Source organism: Diplodia corticola (genome assembly GCF_001883845.1).
Source record: "Diplodia corticola strain CBS 112549 chromosome Unknown scaffold84, whole genome shotgun sequence".
In the NCBI taxonomy this organism is placed as follows: Eukaryota; Fungi; Ascomycota; class Dothideomycetes; order Botryosphaeriales; family Botryosphaeriaceae; genus Diplodia; species Diplodia corticola.
In genome coordinates, this window is record NW_017971563.1 from 91,287 (window position 1) to 110,061 (window position 18,775).

General features: G+C 58.7%; 6 protein-coding genes across 6 annotated transcripts; 5 read left to right on the top strand and 1 right to left on the bottom strand.

The window, feature by feature from the left end:
* Window positions 1–569: 569 nt before the first annotated feature.
* On the top strand, window positions 570–2,329 carry BKCO1_8400030 (uncharacterized protein; the record flags this gene model as incomplete). Its single annotated transcript, XM_020279563.1, has 4 exons — window positions 570–860; window positions 911–1,029; window positions 1,092–1,331; window positions 1,384–2,329. The coding sequence occupies 4 exons, from the start codon at window positions 570–572 to the stop codon at window positions 2,327–2,329; spliced, it is 1,596 nt and encodes a 531-aa protein (XP_020125589.1).
* A 2,833-nt stretch (window positions 2,330–5,162) lies between these two features.
* On the bottom strand, window positions 5,163–7,867 carry BKCO1_8400031 (rsc complex subunit; the record flags this gene model as incomplete). Its single annotated transcript, XM_020279564.1, has 3 exons — window positions 5,163–7,252; window positions 7,512–7,709; window positions 7,750–7,867. 3 exons carry the CDS (start codon window positions 7,865–7,867, stop codon window positions 5,163–5,165), a joined length of 2,406 nt encoding a protein of 801 aa, XP_020125592.1.
* Window positions 7,868–8,322: 455 nt separating this feature from the next.
* BKCO1_8400032 (electron transfer flavoprotein alpha subunit) lies at window positions 8,323–9,429 on the top strand (the record flags this gene model as incomplete). Its single annotated transcript, XM_020279565.1, has 2 exons — window positions 8,323–8,794; window positions 8,849–9,429. 2 exons carry the CDS (start codon window positions 8,323–8,325, stop codon window positions 9,427–9,429), a joined length of 1,053 nt encoding a protein of 350 aa, XP_020125587.1.
* An 829-nt stretch (window positions 9,430–10,258) lies between these two features.
* BKCO1_8400033 (voltage-gated potassium channel) lies at window positions 10,259–12,912 on the top strand (the record flags this gene model as incomplete). Its single annotated transcript, XM_020279566.1, has 6 exons — window positions 10,259–10,497; window positions 10,563–10,592; window positions 10,650–10,926; window positions 10,981–11,326; window positions 11,383–12,143; window positions 12,214–12,912. The coding sequence occupies 6 exons, from the start codon at window positions 10,259–10,261 to the stop codon at window positions 12,910–12,912; spliced, it is 2,352 nt and encodes a 783-aa protein (XP_020125588.1).
* A 663-nt stretch (window positions 12,913–13,575) lies between these two features.
* Window positions 13,576–15,655, top strand: BKCO1_8400034 (copper amine oxidase; the record flags this gene model as incomplete). Its single annotated transcript, XM_020279567.1, has 2 exons — window positions 13,576–13,907; window positions 13,963–15,655. 2 exons carry the CDS (start codon window positions 13,576–13,578, stop codon window positions 15,653–15,655), a joined length of 2,025 nt encoding a protein of 674 aa, XP_020125590.1.
* A 960-nt stretch (window positions 15,656–16,615) lies between these two features.
* On the top strand, window positions 16,616–17,826 carry BKCO1_8400035 (choline transport protein; the record flags this gene model as incomplete). Its single annotated transcript, XM_020279568.1, has 3 exons — window positions 16,616–17,094; window positions 17,241–17,317; window positions 17,411–17,826. The coding sequence occupies 3 exons, from the start codon at window positions 16,616–16,618 to the stop codon at window positions 17,824–17,826; spliced, it is 972 nt and encodes a 323-aa protein (XP_020125591.1).
* Between the last annotated feature and the right edge of the window lie 949 nt (window positions 17,827–18,775).

Here is an 18,775-nt window from a genome sequence, read left to right on the forward strand (position 1 = left end):
GGTACCTGAGCCGGGGTCGCGCGCGCAATGGCAACGCGTGGCGATCATGAAGCTCGCCGCGCACAGCTCGCGCGGCGGCAGGGGCGTGCTTCGGCGGCCGTGTCCAGAGCTTCCAGATCGTCGCCGGCGATGGAGCCATCGACTGCCCCGGCGCGCGGCGTCGACACGCGCGCGCAAGAGTGCACGATGCAGTGGCCGGCGCAGCGTCCGAGGCGGCGGGCGTCCAGGGCGGGCAGGGCGTCCAGGCGCGGATGGCGCTGAGCTGCCCCGGAGCTCTGGCGCACAGGCTCCGTTTCAGGCGTCCCGAAGCGTAAGCTGGGCAGCAGCTCTTCCCTGCACCGGCCATTGCTGCACTCTGCTGCATCTGCTCGTACGCAGCATGGGCAGCGTGCGCTGCAGGGGTCTCGAACAATAAAAGGCCGCTGTGGCGCGCAACACCCGTCTTTTTGTTCTCCAGTCAGCGACCGCTACCTTGTCCTGCACTCCCTTTTAAAGGTCCCGCGTTCATTATCAAACCTTTCCTACACGCGTAGTCAAGTCACCTTCTTCTTCTCCCTTCCCATCACACCATGGCCGACAGCGTGGAGTACCAATCGCGCCGCGCGCGCTCGTCGACCCTCCGGTCGAGCCAGCGCAGCGTGCGCATCGACCCGCCCATGGAGCACATCGAGCCCACGCCCTCGGTGCCCTCGATCCACCTCCCGCCGTCGAGCAGCGGCACCGCCGTCACTGACCAGGAGAAAATCGACATGGAGTCAAAGCCGCTCGAGGCGACTTTCTCCCCCGATCCCCAGGTGGCTCCCGCCATGCGCAAGTTCCGCCAGAAGCGCACCAAGTCCATTGATCTGGACGACTACTTCGTACGCGCCATTCCCGGCTCCGTCACCGCCCCTGCTAACCCTCCTGCCAGGAAGGACCGCGCTCCATCGACAAGCACTCGAAATGGCCCATGTTCCTACGCATGCACGGAAGCATCTTCCCGGAGCTTGTGTTTCCTGTCATCAGTTGCGGTTTGTGGGCGACGTTAATGTGTGTTTCAATTGCAGTGCTGATTTTTTGCAACCTCAAGGCTTCGTGCTAATGACATACAGTACTTGCGTTTCCCAATTCGTCTTCCCGCTCGGTGTCTCCAACATCCTCCTGACTGTCCTCGGTTTCGTCGTCTCGCTCGCCATCTCGCTCCGCAGCACCACCGCTTACGAACGCTACTCTGAGGGCCGCAAGTACTGGGCCCAGCTCATGCTCATCTCTCAGGGTCTCGCTCGTGAGATCTGGGTCTCTGCCCACGAGCGTGAAGGCGAGGAGGGCAAGGAGGATGTGCTTGGCAAGCTGTCGGTCTCTCCAACATCCAACCACACTCGGCATTAGCTGACCGAACAACAGGACCGGCCTGAACCTTATCGTGGCCTTCGCCAACGCTCTCAAGCACAAGCTGCGTTTCGAGCCCTATGTCCACTACGAGGACCTCCACGGCTTGGTCCAGCACCTCGATACGTACGCCAAGGAAGCCGAAGATCCCAACCTTCTGTCTCCGCCCAGGAAATCGGCCTGGAAGACGGCTGGTGAATACCTGGGTATGCCCATGGCCGAGTCGAACCCTCGCAAGCAGCTCAAGCGCGCCACGAAGCCGCTTGGCAACTTGCCCCTCGAGATTCTCAACCACCTCAGTCGGTACATCGATACTCTGACTGAGGCCCCCGAGGGCCAGGAGCCGAAGCTCAAGGGCTACCACCAGGTCCAAGCCAGTATGTTGACCCCCCAGCTGGACATCAGCATCCGAAATGAACAGAAGCTGACCCCATCCCAAGCCCAAGCCATCTACCAGCTCAACGATGTCCTTGCCGGTACCGAACGTGTTCTCAACACTCCCCTGCCCATCGCATACACGATTGCCATCTCGCAAATCGCATGGCTCTACGTCCTGCTGCTGCCCTTCCAGTTGTGGCCCCAGCTCAAGTGGATCACCATTCCTGGTACCATCGCCGCCGCATACATCATCCTGGGCTTCGAGGCCATCGGCCGCGAGATCGAGAACCCGTTCGGCAACGACGTCAACGACCTGCCGCTTGACGACTACTGCAACCAGCTGGCCGCCGAGATTGACATCATCGCCTCGACGCCCGCGCCCAACCCGGAGCAGTTCATCAAGCGCCAGGACAACCTCGTGCTCTTCCCCTTCAGCCCTAACGGCTACAGCGCCTGGGCCTGCCGTTCCGTCGGATCGATCCGTGAGCGTCTCCGCTCGCGTCCGTTCCAGACGGTGCAGGAAGCCCAGGATGCGCGGAAGAGCATGCACGAGTCGCGGCAAAAGAAGAAGCAGGAGGTGTAGCGAGCGCGTCTAAACGCTCATCCCATCTCCTTGTGTCTCTTCTTTTTGTTTTTCCTACATCGTTCGAGTTTGCCAATACCCCACTTCTCAATTTACAGCGGTCTCCAGAAGATAGAGCATCTTCACTTCTTCGTCAAGATTGGAAAGGAAGACCTTCGTAAAAGAGGGTCTTTCATTTGTCGTCCCCCACCAAAAGGACTTTTTAGCGAGCACGGTCACCGGAGTTTTAGTATCCCCAAGCGAGACGGCTTGGTTTTGTGCTTTGGTCTTTTTTCAACCGGCCTGCGACAGCAAACGGTTTGCGTTTCGATTTCATTGCTTCTGATCGTCACTTATTCACATTTTCAGCGGAGGGAAGGCATGCAAGAGACCGGAAAGAGGTCTGTTGCCGGAGAGCCTTGCCAAAAGCAAAAAGGGTGCATTTATGGGTGCATTTTTTTACTGTATTAACCCTGGCTTTATTGATGGGAAGCCAAACCTTTTTCTTTGTTGAGATTTACGAGCCACGACCATTACATCTGTGGCTCTCATTTGTTACAGCTCTCTTTTGTCTAGAGAGAGCATCAATCGCGGGGGAGGAACGGATCATCCATTTTCAGTCTGTCAAAACACTTCATCCTCTTCTTTATCGCTCGTTGGTCGGAAAAACAAAAGAGAAGAAAACCTTCTCTTTCCCTATACAATTTAAATCAACGATCTGACTCCCCAACTAAACTCTGCTCTCCTCTGCTTGACATGACTTTATCTCTCGTTGCGCTTTGCTTTTCCCCCTTGGTAGTGTCGTGAGAGATTTTCTCTCACTTGAGCTACATGCATGCATGCATTTCACATTGCATCTGAACGCAACGCACGCCGGGATTCCCCTCCCGTCGGCAGTCTGACCTGCAGTTTAGGTGCAGTCCAGCCCTCTGCCAAGCCTCCTGACGGCTGCAGGAGCGCGAAAGAGAAGGGACAGAAAGGCAACCAATGGGATGCGTAGCCACGCTAGCGTCATCGGGCGACGCTATAACCTTGCAGCTATTACTATGCAAGCGCCGCGCTTCGCCGGCAGCAGTTGCTCTTGCTCTTGACTGCTGCTGCCGCCCAGGCCGCTCTCTCTAATAACCGAATAACGGGACGCGCTCGCGACTGTGCCGACGGACGACGCGAGACGGACGGACCAGTGCCAGTGCGTACTTGGCGAACGGCCAGAGCGCTGAGCCATGTATGACTCTTAACTTTCCCGTGAGCGAGAACGCGCAACGCCGACTTTCATTGCAGGGTTGGCGGCTACAGCTCCGTAGGGAGAGAGAAAGCAAGAAGAAATGAAGATATGGCGGGGATGAAAGCCGGTCCCAGAAGACGGGGACTCAGCTGAGAGAGAGAGAGAGAGAGAGAGAGAGAGAGAGAGAGAGCATGAGGCAGGCAGTCAGCAGAACACACATCACACACAAATCATTTCCGGCGCGTGGGAGAGGGAGAGGACGGAATATGCTTTGCTCGTTTCACACGCCGCACGAACCGCCATGGAGTCATCAACACCCCCCAACGGTTTGCCCGCGTGTGCGTCTATTGGCCCGCGCGGAAGTGAGCTGATCGACGCCGAACCAGGCTGCAGCGCGCGCAGGCCGAGACCACGAACATACACACCGGCCGGCATCTGTCCTCCATCCCTCCTCCCCGATCAGCACCAACGAAACTACTACCCACTTCGATCGTGCTGATAAGAAGGAGCAAAGGCCAGTTCCGGATAATGCGAGAGGTATCTGACGACGGATGCGAGATTGCGGCAGAAAAAAAAAAACCAAACAATTCTGCCAGCAGAAAGAACGCACGTACGATGGATGGATGGATGGATGTCGATGCCACTCACTCACCCCGTTTTTTTTTTTTTCCCCACTTCATCCTCACAGAAGTCGATGTCGATGCCGATGTCACGGCTACGAAGTAAACCAACCAACCAGCCAGTTAGTCAGTCAGCCAGCCAGCCGGCCACTCAGTCACCCCGTCTATCAATCAGGTCCCTCCCAGTCAGTCACATCACACATACACAGACCGCCGTCAGAACCACGTACCTACCTACCCAGGCGCACCGGCCCTCCCGCCTTACATTTGAAATGCAAGCAGCCGGGTTGGGTCATGCGTCCGCCATGAAGTTCCTCATGAAACTGACCGGCTCCAGCTCCGAGACAAATCGAGACGAAAAAAAATCGAAGGGGGGGACTGGGCTGAACCCGAACCGCAACTTCCTTTTTTTTTTTTTTTTTCGTTTGATGATTTTCAGCCAAGCAAATCATTCGGCCGGCAAAACGAGAGGAGGATATAATGCGAGGTAAGACAAGACGATCATCCTTTCATCGGGCGTTGCCATCAGTCGCCACGTGCTCTGCCTCAAGTCTGTGCATGGGGGGGATCGATCTACAACGGACATCACCGGGATGTGCATGCCTAGGAAGCAGAAGTTTGTCATTTCCTTAAGACCATACTACTAAAATACAGCACCTGAAAGAAGAGCCGCAACCTCATCAAAGCCGCCGCCGCCAGGCACGACGGCTGGAGATGGAGAGAACGAAAAGGGGGGGGGAGACGGCTAGTAGAGAGAAAAAAAAGGCATGCCTCTCTGAATCCCTTCATGCGATCAATCCAGAAATTTGAAAATAGTTCGAACTTGCAAAGTTCGGATCCCACCAGCGCCTCGAATTTTCCCCTTTGACCGGATTAGGAAGTCAAATGGACCTTCGTCACAATGTTAAAAACTAATAAAAAACGCCTTCTAAGCTTTCCAAAGCCTGTGTTTGTCATCCTTCATGCATTCGCCATGCCATTGATACTCTTATCCTCGGCGTAACTTTGCTTAGATCTCGTGGCTCTTGAACCCTTCGTCACCTTCCTTCAGCGGCGTGATTTCTCTCTCCTCGTCAGAATCCACTTTCTGCACGCCAAGCTTTTCGCCAAAGGCGTCAGCGCCGTGCACTGCCTCCTGTACAATCTTCAGCCCTTCTTGGGGACCAGAAATGGTGGCGCGCTTGAACGCATCTTCCACCGACCGCATACGCTTCTGGAAACCAAGACGGTCGAGGAAGAGCTGCTGTCGGCGGCGCTCAAGGTCGCGGCGTTCCGCCGAAAGGACCTGCTCGAGCTCTGAAAATTGTTGCAGCTTGAGTTGCATCTTCTGCAACTCGACGTTGACGGCGCTGGATACCAGCCGGGAAATGTTACGCTCCTCATGCGAAGCCAGCGCCGCCGAACGAGCAGCAGACAAAGCGAGCGGGACCGTGGCGTAGGGGTTGGCCGCTTTGCTGACATCAGCCTGGGCAGCAACGGTATCGATCGCCTGCGGCGAGCTCGCATCGACATCCATACTGTCTTCGTTCTTCACCTGGGCATCGGCAGCGGGACCAGCAGACGCTTCTTTCTCCTTGCCTTTGTCGGATTCAGCTGAGGGAGCACCCCCCTTCTCAAGCTTCTCCCGGAGTGCACGCTTCATCTCGTCCACGCTCTTACCGGCGGCTGCGGCTGTGACGGCAGGATCCGCCAACCCAGCTAGGAAGCCCATGACGGACAAAACAGCGTTGTCAGCCTGAGTGAAGGGAAGGCGACCATTGCTCAGATACGAGAGGTTGCCTCCAGTAAGCTCAGTCTTGCTCGCATTCTCCTGTTCCTCAAGATACTGGTCTTCGATTTCCAGTTGAAGGAACTTGAGAACGCACTCTTCTCTTGTCCGGTTGCCGACATACTCTGCAACCTGATTCCAGTCCTCATCAAACATCTCCAAAGCTTCCAGAAGGCGCAGCGTCTCGCCATCCGTCCAGGGCGCGTTCCGGTCGGGAATACCTGAATACTTATCGTTCTCGATCTTCGTGTAGTCCGATGCAGCGCTCGAAGAGGGGAAGCGGCCTTCCAAGAAGCAGTTCGGGCAGAGATCATACTTGAGCATTGCAGCAGTCTTACCCGATGCAGAATGCGGGGCAGACTTGGTGTTGTGGTAATGCACGCGAGTGCAGTCAATGCCGCACGAGAAACAGTTGACTTGGCGGCCAGGCTCCTTGAGGGCATCCACGAGAGACTTGCTGTCGGCCAAGGGCGTTCCGTTCGCAGTCGACCCTTCACCATTGGCGGGCTTCTCCTTGGTGTCAGCGGGCGTGACTTCCTTTCCATTTGACTCGTAGGCATTGCGGCGGATTTCAAGGTTGAGATCCTCCTTCGACGCAGGCGTTTGACTTGCGAGACGATCAGTAGCAGTCAGAGGCTTGCCAACCGTCACCGCAGGCTTAGGAGCGGGCTGATGAGGTTGCAGGCCACGAGGGGTGTCGGCCGTGATTTTGAAGTGGCCGGTAAAGGGAGGTCCGATGTTTGATGGCCTGGTGTCCGGATCGACCTGGTAGTTGATCAGGCCCCACTGCTCAAGGAAGGCGTGCACGCGCATGATTGCGCAGACATCGCCAGCAAGGTTGCGGCGACAGGCGGTCACGGTGAGGTATTCGGCAGGGTTCAGGCGGTAGGTGTTGACCATGAAATCGCGGTAATCCTTGTAGACGGCCGGAGTCTTGCTACGATTCCTGCTGTTGAAAAACTCGGGAAGAGCCTTGCGCTCAATGTTGTGAATGGTGTTCATGTCGAACCAGGTGCTGTAACTCGGAAGGATAATGGCATGAGTCTGCGCAATGAGATGCGAGCGGGCCTGGTTTTCCAAAGCGGATTTGGTTTGAGTAGGCTGGTCATCTGCAGCGGCATCCGCGTTGTCTCCTGCGTCCTTCTCTGGGCTGCCACCTTCCTTCTTCGTGTCGTCCATACCACCCATCTCTTCGTCATCCGCCGCATCGGCATCCTCAGTGTCAGGCCTAGGTCCTTCGGGCGCGTCAAGAGGGTTGTCCGATGCCGGGGCGGGGGTGTTGTCTTTTTGCGCTGAATCCTGAGCGTCGTCTGCCATGGCTGTGTCGGCGTCTGTTTATTTCTCCGTCAGTCATGGGTTCAGGAGCAGAATGCTAGCCAAGTGAGATCGGCGCGTTTCCTGAGAAGCGACGTGGGCCCTCTGGAGTATGTCCAGTGTAACGGCTCAAGAGAAATGCCTCGCAGAGCCCCGTCGCGCGCCAGCCCGACGTGCCAAAGCACATGAGGTTTACAACAACAATGTCGTCCTGTCAGTGGAGAGCCCGCCAAGTTGATGCGCACATAAGCATCAATGGAAAATGGCACGGCTCACCCCAGTTGACGAATTCCGACATGTTCAAAACCAGCGAAGTCGAAGGACTCCACCCAGCGTCGGGATCAGGTGGGGGTGAGCGGAGCTCTGGAGGCCCGGTATGGGCGGCTTCTTCGGACGTGGCATGCCAGGAAAGGCGGCTCTCGGAACGAGGCAACGGCGGGAGATCGTCATCGTCATGGGGAAAAGCCATGATGGCTGCAGGCAACAGTGTGCAGACAAGATTGGTGTGACATACCTGCGATTTGCTCGTTCTGAGAGTCGGTGGTCGGGCCGTCGGCGTCAGCAGCGGAAGGCGCGTCAACGTCCTGTGCAGGTGCGAGGGAGTTGTTGGCGCTAGTGAGCTCGTCGGCCATTGCGATGCGGGCGAGAATTGGGCAGGCGCGATGGACCTGGGGATGAAGCTACGTTGGAACGGAGAAAGCGCGAGGCGGCGCAAGCGACGGAGCGAACGTAGAGGCGTCAGGCAGAGGCGGGTGACGCGACGGGGACAGTGGCGCGTCGAGCGGAAGAATATAGGCGCGGTGAGGGGCGCGAGGTCGATGGCGTGTGGTGTGCGTCGTGGAGGACCTGGGACGTGAACTTCTTCAGCGCGCCGCTGGTCTCTCCGCGATGGCGCCAAGCGGCGCTAGAGCAAAAGAGGGAAGGCGGCCACCGGAAGCTCTTGTCCAGGATAACCTCGGATTGATGCCGACTCTCGGAGCTTAAGCTCGACGCTCGCAAGTTGGAAGCCGCTGCGTCTCGTCCCTCCCCCAATCCCTCATCCTTCCTCCGGCCCGTCGCATCTTCTCCACACACGCCTCTTGCCATCATGTTCTCGACCGTGCGCAACACCGCGCTCCGCCAAGCGCGCACCCAGCTCAGAGCAGTCCGCCCGGTTTCGCTACCCCACCAGTCCTTCGTCGCGCGGTTACTCTCCACCCTCGCCGTCCTCGAGCAACGCGAGGGCAAGCTCAACCCCGGTTCATTGGCCGCCGTTACAGCTGCGCAGAAGCTGGGCGGTTCCATCACCGGCCTTGTTGCCGGCAGCAGCATCAAGGCCGTTGCCGAGGAGGCGGCCAAGGTGAAGGGTCTGGACAAGGTCATCTTTGTGGACAACGGTGCATACGACAAGGGCCTGCCCGAGAACTACGCCCCACTGCTGGTGGAAAACATCAAGAAGGGTGGCTTCACCCATGTCCTGGCAGGCCACTCCGCCTTTGGCAAGAACCTTCTGCCGCGTGTAGCCGCTTTGCTCGATGTGGCGCAAATCTCTGACATTACGGCCATCGAAAGCGAGGATAGTGGGTTTCCTGATTGAGTGACTTTTCCAGCCAGTTCAAGTCTGACACACGCAGCCTTCGTCCGCCCCATTTATGCCGGCAACGCCATCCTCACCGTCCAGTCCTCGGACTCGATCAAAATCATAACTGTTCGCGGCACTGCCTTCCCAGCGGGCGAGACCGAGGGTGGAAGCGCGACACTCGAGGAAGGTGTCGATCCTAAGGCTGACACGCCGACTGAATGGGTCTCGGAGGATCTGGCGAAGTCTGACAGGCCCGACCTTGCCACGGCCAGCAAGGTCGTCTCCGGTGGTCGTGGTCTCAAGTCGAAGGAGGAGTTCGACCGTCTGATGCCTCCGCTTGCCGATGCGCTTGGTGCTGCCATTGGTGCGTCTCGTGCCGCAGTTGACAGCGGGTTTGCAGACAACAGCCTGCAGGTTGGCCAGACAGGCAAGAACGTGGCGCCGCAGCTCTACCTTTGCGCTGGTATTTCCGGCGCAATCCAGCATCTGGCTGGTATGAAGGACAGCAAGGTCATTGCGGCCATCAACAAGGACGCAGACGCGCCCATTTTCCAGGTCGCGGATGTCGGTCTTGTTGGTGATCTGTTTGAGAAGGTGCCCGAGCTTACGGAGAAGTTGAAGGCTCAATCGTAAGGGGCCTGAGCCTGAGGGATTGTTGATCTTGTTTCACTAGTTGAGCGCCGAACCAAGGAGGTCTGAAGCAGCCACCATGTACACCACGGGCCAGGATGACTGGATAAAATGAGGTGCGGTTTATGTAGATACCTCGACCATGATTATTGTTTATTTTCCATGCCCATGCAAGAAAAAGACGCAAAGAAAGATAAGAAAGCTCATGTATCTCTTTGGAAGGAAGTGAGGTCACATGTTTGATGGCGCAGCTAGATCTGATGCAGATTGTGGAGATCTCCCCGCCTTATCTACCTAGCGTGTGGCTTGCTGGAAGCGTCACACGCGCCCAAGCGGCGGGCTGGGACGCCTTGTTGTTGGCTTGCTAGCCGCAACCTCCTCATCAACGGTCGCACCAACACCCCTATTGCACCTTCCATAATGCTCACATGAACATGGACTAGCGCTGCTGCGATGGATGGGCTTTCCTATTCTCCTTCATGATGCCACGTCCACTCATTCCTCAAAGCCCAACGCCGTGATCGTCTCTTTGCACTTCTGCCGGCGTCCCGCGGTGATGCTTCGAGCTACCAAAAGCCACAATTGAACCGCGCGTCTGCAGCCGCAAGAGAACGACTGACGACTACGTACCACGACCCGCGCTATTCCGCCTTTCGTCATCCCACGACAACATCCAGGTGATGACACGTAGCCATCGCTGAGCATCGCCAATGCGTTCGGCACTGGAATAGTCTGCATCTCAACATCGTTGCGGCATCAAACAGCCTTGGATTTTTTTGTGTTCCTAAACCGAGGTTTTCATTGAAGGAGACTCTGCCACAGCCATAGCACAATGGCATCAACGTCAGACCGATCTCCGACCATTGCACCTTCGCCCGAGAAACCGGACAGCCCGGGCAGGACATCGCCGCCGCAACACGTCATAATGACAGCACCAGCGATGCCGCCGTCCGAGCAGAGGATGCTGCAGAGAGAGCAGACGGGGGGGAAGAGTACCAAGAGAAGGCAAAGCTGGTCATGGCGCAGTCTTGGCAGGTTTTGGGAGAGAAAAAGAGAGGACGGCAGTAAGAAGTACGCGGCCCTAGCGGATTATCAGGGGTTTGCAAAACAAGCGGGCGCTAACTGATTGATGGCAGTGACTGGTGGTTTGCAAGTACGGGAATCCCGTGGGTTCCCAAGATCCCTGAACGGCAGTGCACTCGGAGCTGACAACAGAAACGCAGGCTGCTCGCCGCTACCCTCGGCCCATTAGCCAACGTGCTGTCAATTGCGGCGCTGGTCACCTACTGGAGGATGAATGTGGTGGTGGATGGGCAGGTGGTGTCGGAGTTGGCTGGTGTGCCGTTCGAGGATCCGAGATGGACGTACTGGCTAAACGCCGCATCTCTGATATGCGGGTTCGTGGGCAACTTGTTCCTGCTGATGAATTTCACGCAGAAGATCAGATATATCATCGCCTTGCCAGTGACCATTGTCCTCTGGTACACTGCGACCGGGCTGGTAAGTCACGTCCAGTTGTCTCCTTCACGCGACTGGTTCACTGACCCCTTTCAGCTCACGGCAGTTCTTATATGCATGGAGCTGTTTGTCCCACCCGACCGTCCTAGTCAGACTTACACGCAAGGCTACTGGTACGGCGTCATGGCAGCAGTGTTGTACTGTACCTGCTCCATGATCCTGATGATCAACATGGTCGGGTATTGGCGGGGCCACTACCCGCAAACCTTCACTTTGACCGAGTCACAACGTACCCTGATTCTGCAAACGATGATGTTCTTTATTTGGCTAGCAGGCGGCGCTGGCATGTTCGCAAGGATCGAAACCCTCCACGGACAAGACAACTGGACTTTTGCCAACGCTTTATACTTCTGCGATGTGACGATCCTCACGGTGGGATTCGGTATGTGTGGTGGTTGTTTCCCGGCACCTAACATGGGCTTACCGTTGTTCGACCAGGCGACATTGTACCGTCGAACGACGTCTCGCGCGGCCTCGTGTTCCCCTACTCTGTCGGCGGCATAATCATGCTCGGTCTCGTCGTGTCCAGCATCTACCGGTTCAGCACCGACCTCGGCCAGGAGAAAGTCGTTCGCAAGCACATCGACAAGGTGCGCAGCCGCACCCTCGACCGCACCGTCAACTCGTCGTTCGAGCTGCGCGAACGCTCCCGGACAAGGCGGCGCCAGCGCTCATTGCCGGCAGCGGGATCGCTGGCGCCCATCATCTCGGCGCCCTTCAACCCGGTCGACCGCTCCCTCGCCACGCGCATCCCCGCCCGACCAGAGGAAGACGGGGCAAAGACGAAGAAGAAGAAGAGGAAAGGGGCGGCGGCCATGGTCCCGTCGGCGGTCCGGCACTACCCGCATCACCACCCGCGGCGGAAGAAAACGCGGCTGCTGCTCCTGCGCGAGGAGAAGGACCGGTTCGAGACGATGCGGGCGATCCAGCACTCGGCGGCGCGGTTCAAGCGGTGGTACGCGCTGACGCTGTCGGTGCTGGCGTTTGGCATCTTGTGGTGCATCGGCGCCGTCGTCTTCTGGCGGGCCGAGCAGAAGGCGCAGGGCTTGACGTACTTCCAGGCGCTGTATTTCTGCTACGTCTCGCTGCTGACCATCGGCTATGGCGACCTGGCGCCGAAGTCGAATGCCGGGCGCAGCTTCTTCGTTGTTTGGAGTCTGATTGCGGTGCCGACCATGACGATTTTGATCTCGGACATGGTGAGTGGCCGGCCAACCAGCAGAACACTAGGAAAGAGAAAAAAAGAAACTGACGTTTGCACCACACCAGGGCGACACGGTCATCTCGGGCTTCAAAAACGCCACGTCCAAGCTCGCCGACGTCACGGTGCTGCCCAAAGACGGCATCTGGCACGATTTCCTGCAGTCGCAACCGCGCCTCCTCAACCTCCTGCAACAGGAGGCCGCGCGCCGCCGCATCAAACGTGGCATGGCTCTGGGCCCCGGCGACGAAGAGGAGGACCGGAACCGCGACCCAGAGTCGCCGCCGCCGGATCCCCCCAGCCTCAGGACTGACGATGACGACGCAGCCGACCGCACGCCGCCACCGACAGCCACCACCGCCGCCACGGCCATCACCACCGATAACGACGACGACGACAACGACCCCGAAACCGAATCGGACGCTCGCCTCGCACAACGTCTCGCGCGGGCCATCCGCGCCGTAGCGAACGATATCAAGGAGGACGTGGACTCGGCGCGACGGCCCAAGCGGTACCGGTACGAGGAATGGGTCGAGTTCACGAAGCTGATCCGGTTCACGGCCGAGGGGCGAGAGGAAGAAGAGCGGGACGAGGAAGAAGACGGGCTGGTGGAGTGGGACTGGATCGGGGAGAACAGCCCGATGATGGCGGGCATGAACGAGGCCGAGTTTGTGTTGGATCGGCTGTGTGAGAGTCTGGGGAGGTATTTGAGGAGGGGGGATGGGGTTGGGGCGAAGAGGGAGAGGGAGAGGGAGAGGATGAGGTAGTGAACATGGTTATGAAGAAATAAGGCAGGAAAATAAAATCAAGGCGGCGGCAGATGGGCATTATAGAATTGGATTGGGCAGATGGGAGGTTCACATAAGATTTACCAAGCCTTGGGTTTGGGGTGGCGTGAGTGCGAGAGTGCCTATCGGCTCGCTGTGACTTGCAGCAATGCATCCGTGCGCCGGCCGATTACTCACGGCTGGCGATAAGCTCAAGACAAATGGATGGCTGAGGCGCAGGCTTAGTAGTGTGGTAGCGCACAACCGAGCACAACTGTAGAGGAACCGCAACGCTAACCCCCATTTGGAAAGTCCAGCCGGCGAGGTTTCGCAACTGCCGCTGATGGCGCGTGCTTCTCCGCAATACCCAACAGCGTCCGATTGCGCTTGCAGCCGGAACTGCGGTGCCCCCGCTGCTATCATCGGCGCCCGCTGCGGCCACGCGGAACTCGACAGCGACATGAGGCGCCCGGCAGGCCATGGCGAGCTGCTGGCTGGACTTGCCTCTTTGGGCCCTGGGGCTGCTCTGCCCTCTGCCTCTATAAATCCGTCCCCTCCCGCCCACAGCCTTCGAAACGTACGCCTTTTCCCTCTCGTGTTTTTCCGTGATACCCGTTGCGCACCCCTCTTCCACTTCGTTTCGTCCCGTTTTGAGCCGGCGCCATGGTCCCCCACCCCCTCCAGATCCTCTCCATCGACGAGACAAACCGGGCCCACGATGCTGTCGTCAAAGCCCACCCCGGTGTTGTCATCAGTTTCAGGGAGATCTTCCTGCAAGAGCCCGCCAAGGCCGACCTGACCAAGTTCTTGGACCTCGAGCACTCCGGCCGTCTATCACCCACGACACCCCGCCCCCCGCGCCTGGCCAAGGTCCAGTACGATGTCATCGGCGCTGACAGGGTCCCCGATTACCACGAGTCCATCATCGATGTGAACCGTGGGACGCGCGTCAAGCACGAGGTCATTGGCAAGCAGCACCATGCTGCCCTGACGCTGTACGTATCAACATGCACAAGACGTCTTCGACGCCAGCGGCTGACCCCCGTCTAGGAAGGAATTCGACACCCTCGTCGCCGTCTGCAAGGCCTCTCCCTTGTTCCAGGAGGCCATCGCCGAGTTCAACCTGCCCGAGGGCTTCGAGGTCGTTGTGGAGCCGTGGCCGTACGGCGGCCTGGATGCCGAGGACGAGAACCGGCGCTACTTCCAGGGCCTGATTTTTGCAAACGACACCCGCACCGGCAACCCGGACTCCAACTTCTATGCCTACCCCCTGCCGCTCATTCCCGTCATGGATGCCCACAAGCAGGAGATCGTCCGCATCGACCGCCTGGCCACGGGCGGCAAGGGCGACGGCCTCACGGAGAAGACGAACAGCCCCAACATCATCGAGCACTGCGCCACGTCCGAGTACGTGCCAGAGCTCCTGCCCGGCGGAACGCGCAAGGACCTGAAGCCCCTGAACGTGCAGCAGCCCGACGGCCCGTCGTTCAAGGTCACGGACGAGAGCCTGGTCGAGTGGCAGAAGTGGCGGTTCAGGGTCGGCTTCAACCCGCGCGAGGGCGCCGTCATCCACGACGTGCACTACGAGGGCCGGAGCGTGCTGTACAGGCTGAGCATCAGCGAGATGACGGTCCCCTACGCCGACGCCCGCCCTCCCTTCCAGCGCAAGCAGGCCTTCGACTTCGGCGACGGCGGCGCCGGCAACTGCGCCAACAACCTCGCCCTCGGCTGCGACTGCCTGGGCGTCATCAAGTACTTCGACGCCGTCGTCATCGGCCGCGACGGCAAGGCCACCCCGCACCCCAACGTCGTCTGCCTGCACGAGCAGGACAACGGCATCGGCTGGAAACACACAAACTGGCGCACCGGCCGCGCCGTCGTGACGCGCAACCGCGAACTGGTCGTCCAATTCATCATCACCCTCGCCAACTACGAGTACGTCTTCGCCTTCAAATTCGACCAAGCCGGCGGCATCGTCATCGAAACGCGCGCCACGGGCATCGTATCCGTCGTCAACATCGACGCCGGCAAGACGAGCGCCTACGGCAACGTCGTCAACCCGGGCGCCCTCGCCCAAAACCACCAACACATCTTCTGCGCGCGCATCGACCCGGCCATCGACGGCCACCGCAACACCGTCATCCAGGAGGAATCGCACGCCGTGCCCATGAACCCGGCGACCAACCCGCGCGGCAACTTCTACGAGGTCCGCCAGTCGCCCATCACGACGTCGACCCACGCCGACGCCGCGCCCCAGCACAACCGCGTCTTCAAGATGGTCAACCCCGGCCGCGCCAACCGCGTCAGCGGCCGCCCCGTCGGCTACAAGTTCGCGCCGCCGCCGACGCAGCTCCTGCTCGCGGACCCGCAATCGGTGCAGAGCCGCCGCGCGGCGTTCGCGCGGCACCACGTGTGGGTGACCAAGTACCGCGACGACGAGCTGTACGCGGGGGGCCGCTTCACGCTGCAGAGCACCAGCGAGGTGGATGGCGTGGCGGACGCCGCGGCCCGACGCGACCCCGTCGAGAATGAGGATGTGGTCGTGTGGAGCGTGTTTGGGCTCACGCATAACCCCCGCGTCGAGGATTGGCCCGTCATGCCGGCCGACATCTTTCAGATCAACCTCCGGCCGGCGGATTTCTTTGAGGCGAACCCCGCCATCGATGTGCCGAGCAACAAGAACTTGGCGAGCGTGGAGGTGTATAAGGAGAATAAGAGCTGTTGCGTGAAGGGGAATTTGTAGGAGCGCGGGTGGAATGGCCGGCGCTAATTGGGAAAAGCTGGCGCTTGTGGTTGTGCTGCGATTATATGGTGTTGGTGGTACTGTGGTGCTTTCTAGAGTGGAATATGAGAATCAGTTTCTGTTGCCATTACGGTGTTTCTGCTTTTCGATCGGAACTGTGTGTCTACACAAGGCTTGCTAGCTGTATCTTTCTCGCAGAAAATGGTGCATGTTCTGATGCTTCTCGGTCTGCGGGTTAGCATTTAGCTAAGTCGGGATACCTTTTTCCTGTTCACTTCAAACAACTAAAATCACAGCAATGTCGGTCCAGAAGTGTCAATTACTTCTCAACATTGGATAGGAACCGTTTCAAATCTGCTGCCAACCACCAGGCACACTCCTGCCGCCAAAGATTAATATCGCGCGTCAAATCCGCACCAGCCAATCAGGCTGCCGAGGTGCCTGGGCGCAGCGGGCGTGGAACGATTCCGCCCGTTCCTTGAATCCCCCGCAATTCCGCAATGACGATCACATCAAAAAGCGCGGGCAGGGCAGTCCACACCGAGAACTTTACAGCAACGACTCGCCAATTCACAGCCGCCCCCCGCCCCCCGGCCGGCCAGACCCTCGACAGAGTCATCACTACCTTGCTATCTCTGCCGGCCTCCCGATCCTGCCATGCCCTTATCTCGACATCAAAAAATTCCTACCCACTTTCGGCTCAACTCGCCGTACTGTCTCTCTTCCTGGGAGGGTTGACGACCGTGTTTAGATGTGCGCCACATGCGGCTCGCGGCGGAATCAATTCCACGACCCTGGCCACCATGAGCTGCTGCGTAGGGTCACCTCGATACTCCCGTGGCCAAATCCCCGTTGCACATTTCTGAACTATATGCCGTCATGCACCGCGTTGCGACGCGCCTCATGGCAGCAGATAGTCGGTCGGTAGAGCCGAGCCACTTACTTCCATATCTAGTATCCATGGCCTCAAAAGCCACACTCCCAGGCGTCTCTCCCCCACAATATACCGACATTACAGGCCACACACGACTGTCACGAGGGGATTTTCCCCCGACTCTTTTCGATAGCAGCCTCCCACCGTCTCCGACGATTCAGTCTATTGTGCTGGTCACACTCGGCCCGTATCTGAGACGCACGCAATCCTCCCACGTCTTACCTCCCGCAATCGAGACAGCAATACCATGTCTCTCACCAAGACTGGCACCGCTGGTTCAACAGTCAAGTCTGGCAGCAATGGCATGGCCACTGACCTGGAACTGCAGGCCGGTGCTGACTGCTGTCTCGCCAGTGACTGGCCATGTGGATGAGCTGCGCTGCGAGTTCAACGTATGGTCGCTATGCGCATTGCTGGTGTGCTTGATGGGCACCTGGGAGGCTCTCACAAGTGCCGTTGCACAAGCGTTGACGAACGGCGGAGCACCGTGTCTATTATACAACTAGTAAGTCTCATCCAACTCACGCTTATTCGTGGGCGTTCATGGCTGTGGGCTTTGATGATGTTTGTTCTGCCAATCGGTGAGAGGTTGGGGCTTGGTTGGATGGAGCACCGACACAGTCGGGCCTGCATGCAGGTCGGATGATTCAGTATCATCGCCTTTATCGGGACGTTATTGACAGCAGCCTCACTGACTGAGATCGCGTCGATATATCCAACTGCTGGAGGTGAGTCGCTCTTTATTTCCTCTTCGTCCAACCCCTTATCAGTTCCTCACGTTTCGTTTCCGGCTATCCAGTCGGATCTAACTGGGACTCTAGGCCAATATCGCTGGGTCGCTTCTCTCGCACCCTCTCACACGCGCCTTGTGGCGTCATGGTTCACAGGCTGGATCAATATTGATGGGCAGGTGGTGCTGACCGCCTCTGCCGCCTTCGCCGCCGGCCTGCAGTTCCAAGCCCTGATCGTGCTCAATGATGCGTCCGGTACCTATGTTCCGCAGCGATGTCAGGACATGCTGTTCTACTGGGACGTCATCGCTTACAGCACCGCCATCAACATCTTTGGCTCTCGTGTGCTGCCCCACCACAACACGTTGAGCGGCATCGGGCACGTCGTCGGATTCATCGCCGCCGTGTTCATGCTCGGTATCATGGATATCGGCATGGAGGGGGGACACGGCGCAAACTATATATTCAAAGACGTTGACAACACACACCAGTGGATGGTCGAATGATGGAGTAAGCTGGATGGTAGGTATGCTGAGCGCCGTATATCCACTCCTTGGGTGAGTCTTGTCACCTCCCCATCTTTTTGCATATTCTCGATGGAGCACGACGCAGGAGGTGTCAAAAGCTGTAGATGGACCTCTACTTATAAGCACAATTCTGTCCCCTGTCTCTTGCTTCTCCCTCGGCAACGTCTCCCACACATTCCTACCACTCTCCCCTATTGATTTTCCCGCCAACTCTCAAGCGCCTCCACTGACTCCAACCCCCCAGCTACGACGCTGCCGCCCACCTCGTCGAAGAGCTCCCCAACCCCTCCCGCTCCGTCCCCCCTCGCCACGATCGGCTCCATCGTCATCAACGGCCTCACAGGCCTCATCTACCGCCTCGTACTCCTCTTCGCCCTCGGCGACCTGTCGTCCCTCCTCTCCTCCCCCACCGCGGCTTCCCCTTCATGCAGCTTTCCCTCAACCTCACGCACCCCCGCGTGGGGCGCCAACCCTCCTCGCCGTCGCCCTCTCCATCCCGCTCGTCGCCGTCGCCGTCGCCGCCAATAACGCCGCCGGGCGGGCACCACGTCGACCTCGCGCGCACGCACCGCGTGGGCCTTCGCCCGCGACCGCGACCGCGCCGCCCCGCCCCGTGCAGCGCGTAGGGTATATGCTTTGGCGCACGTCGACGAGCGGTCCCAAGTCCCGCTGCGCGCGGTGGCGGTGCTGGCGACGCCGACGGCCGCCCTGCAAGGCGCTGGCATGCTGGGCTTCGTCTACCTCGGCAGCGTCAGTGTCACCGCCTCCAACGCCGTCTTGTCAACGGATGGCCGGCCATCCTCGGCTTCAGCTTGTACGCGAGCTGGGCTAGCTACCCTGCTTCCCCGTCGCGTACACGCGTACATGCTCGCATACGGCCGGCGCGCGCACTCGTCGTCCTCCTCCTTTTCCTCTTCCTCTTCCTCTT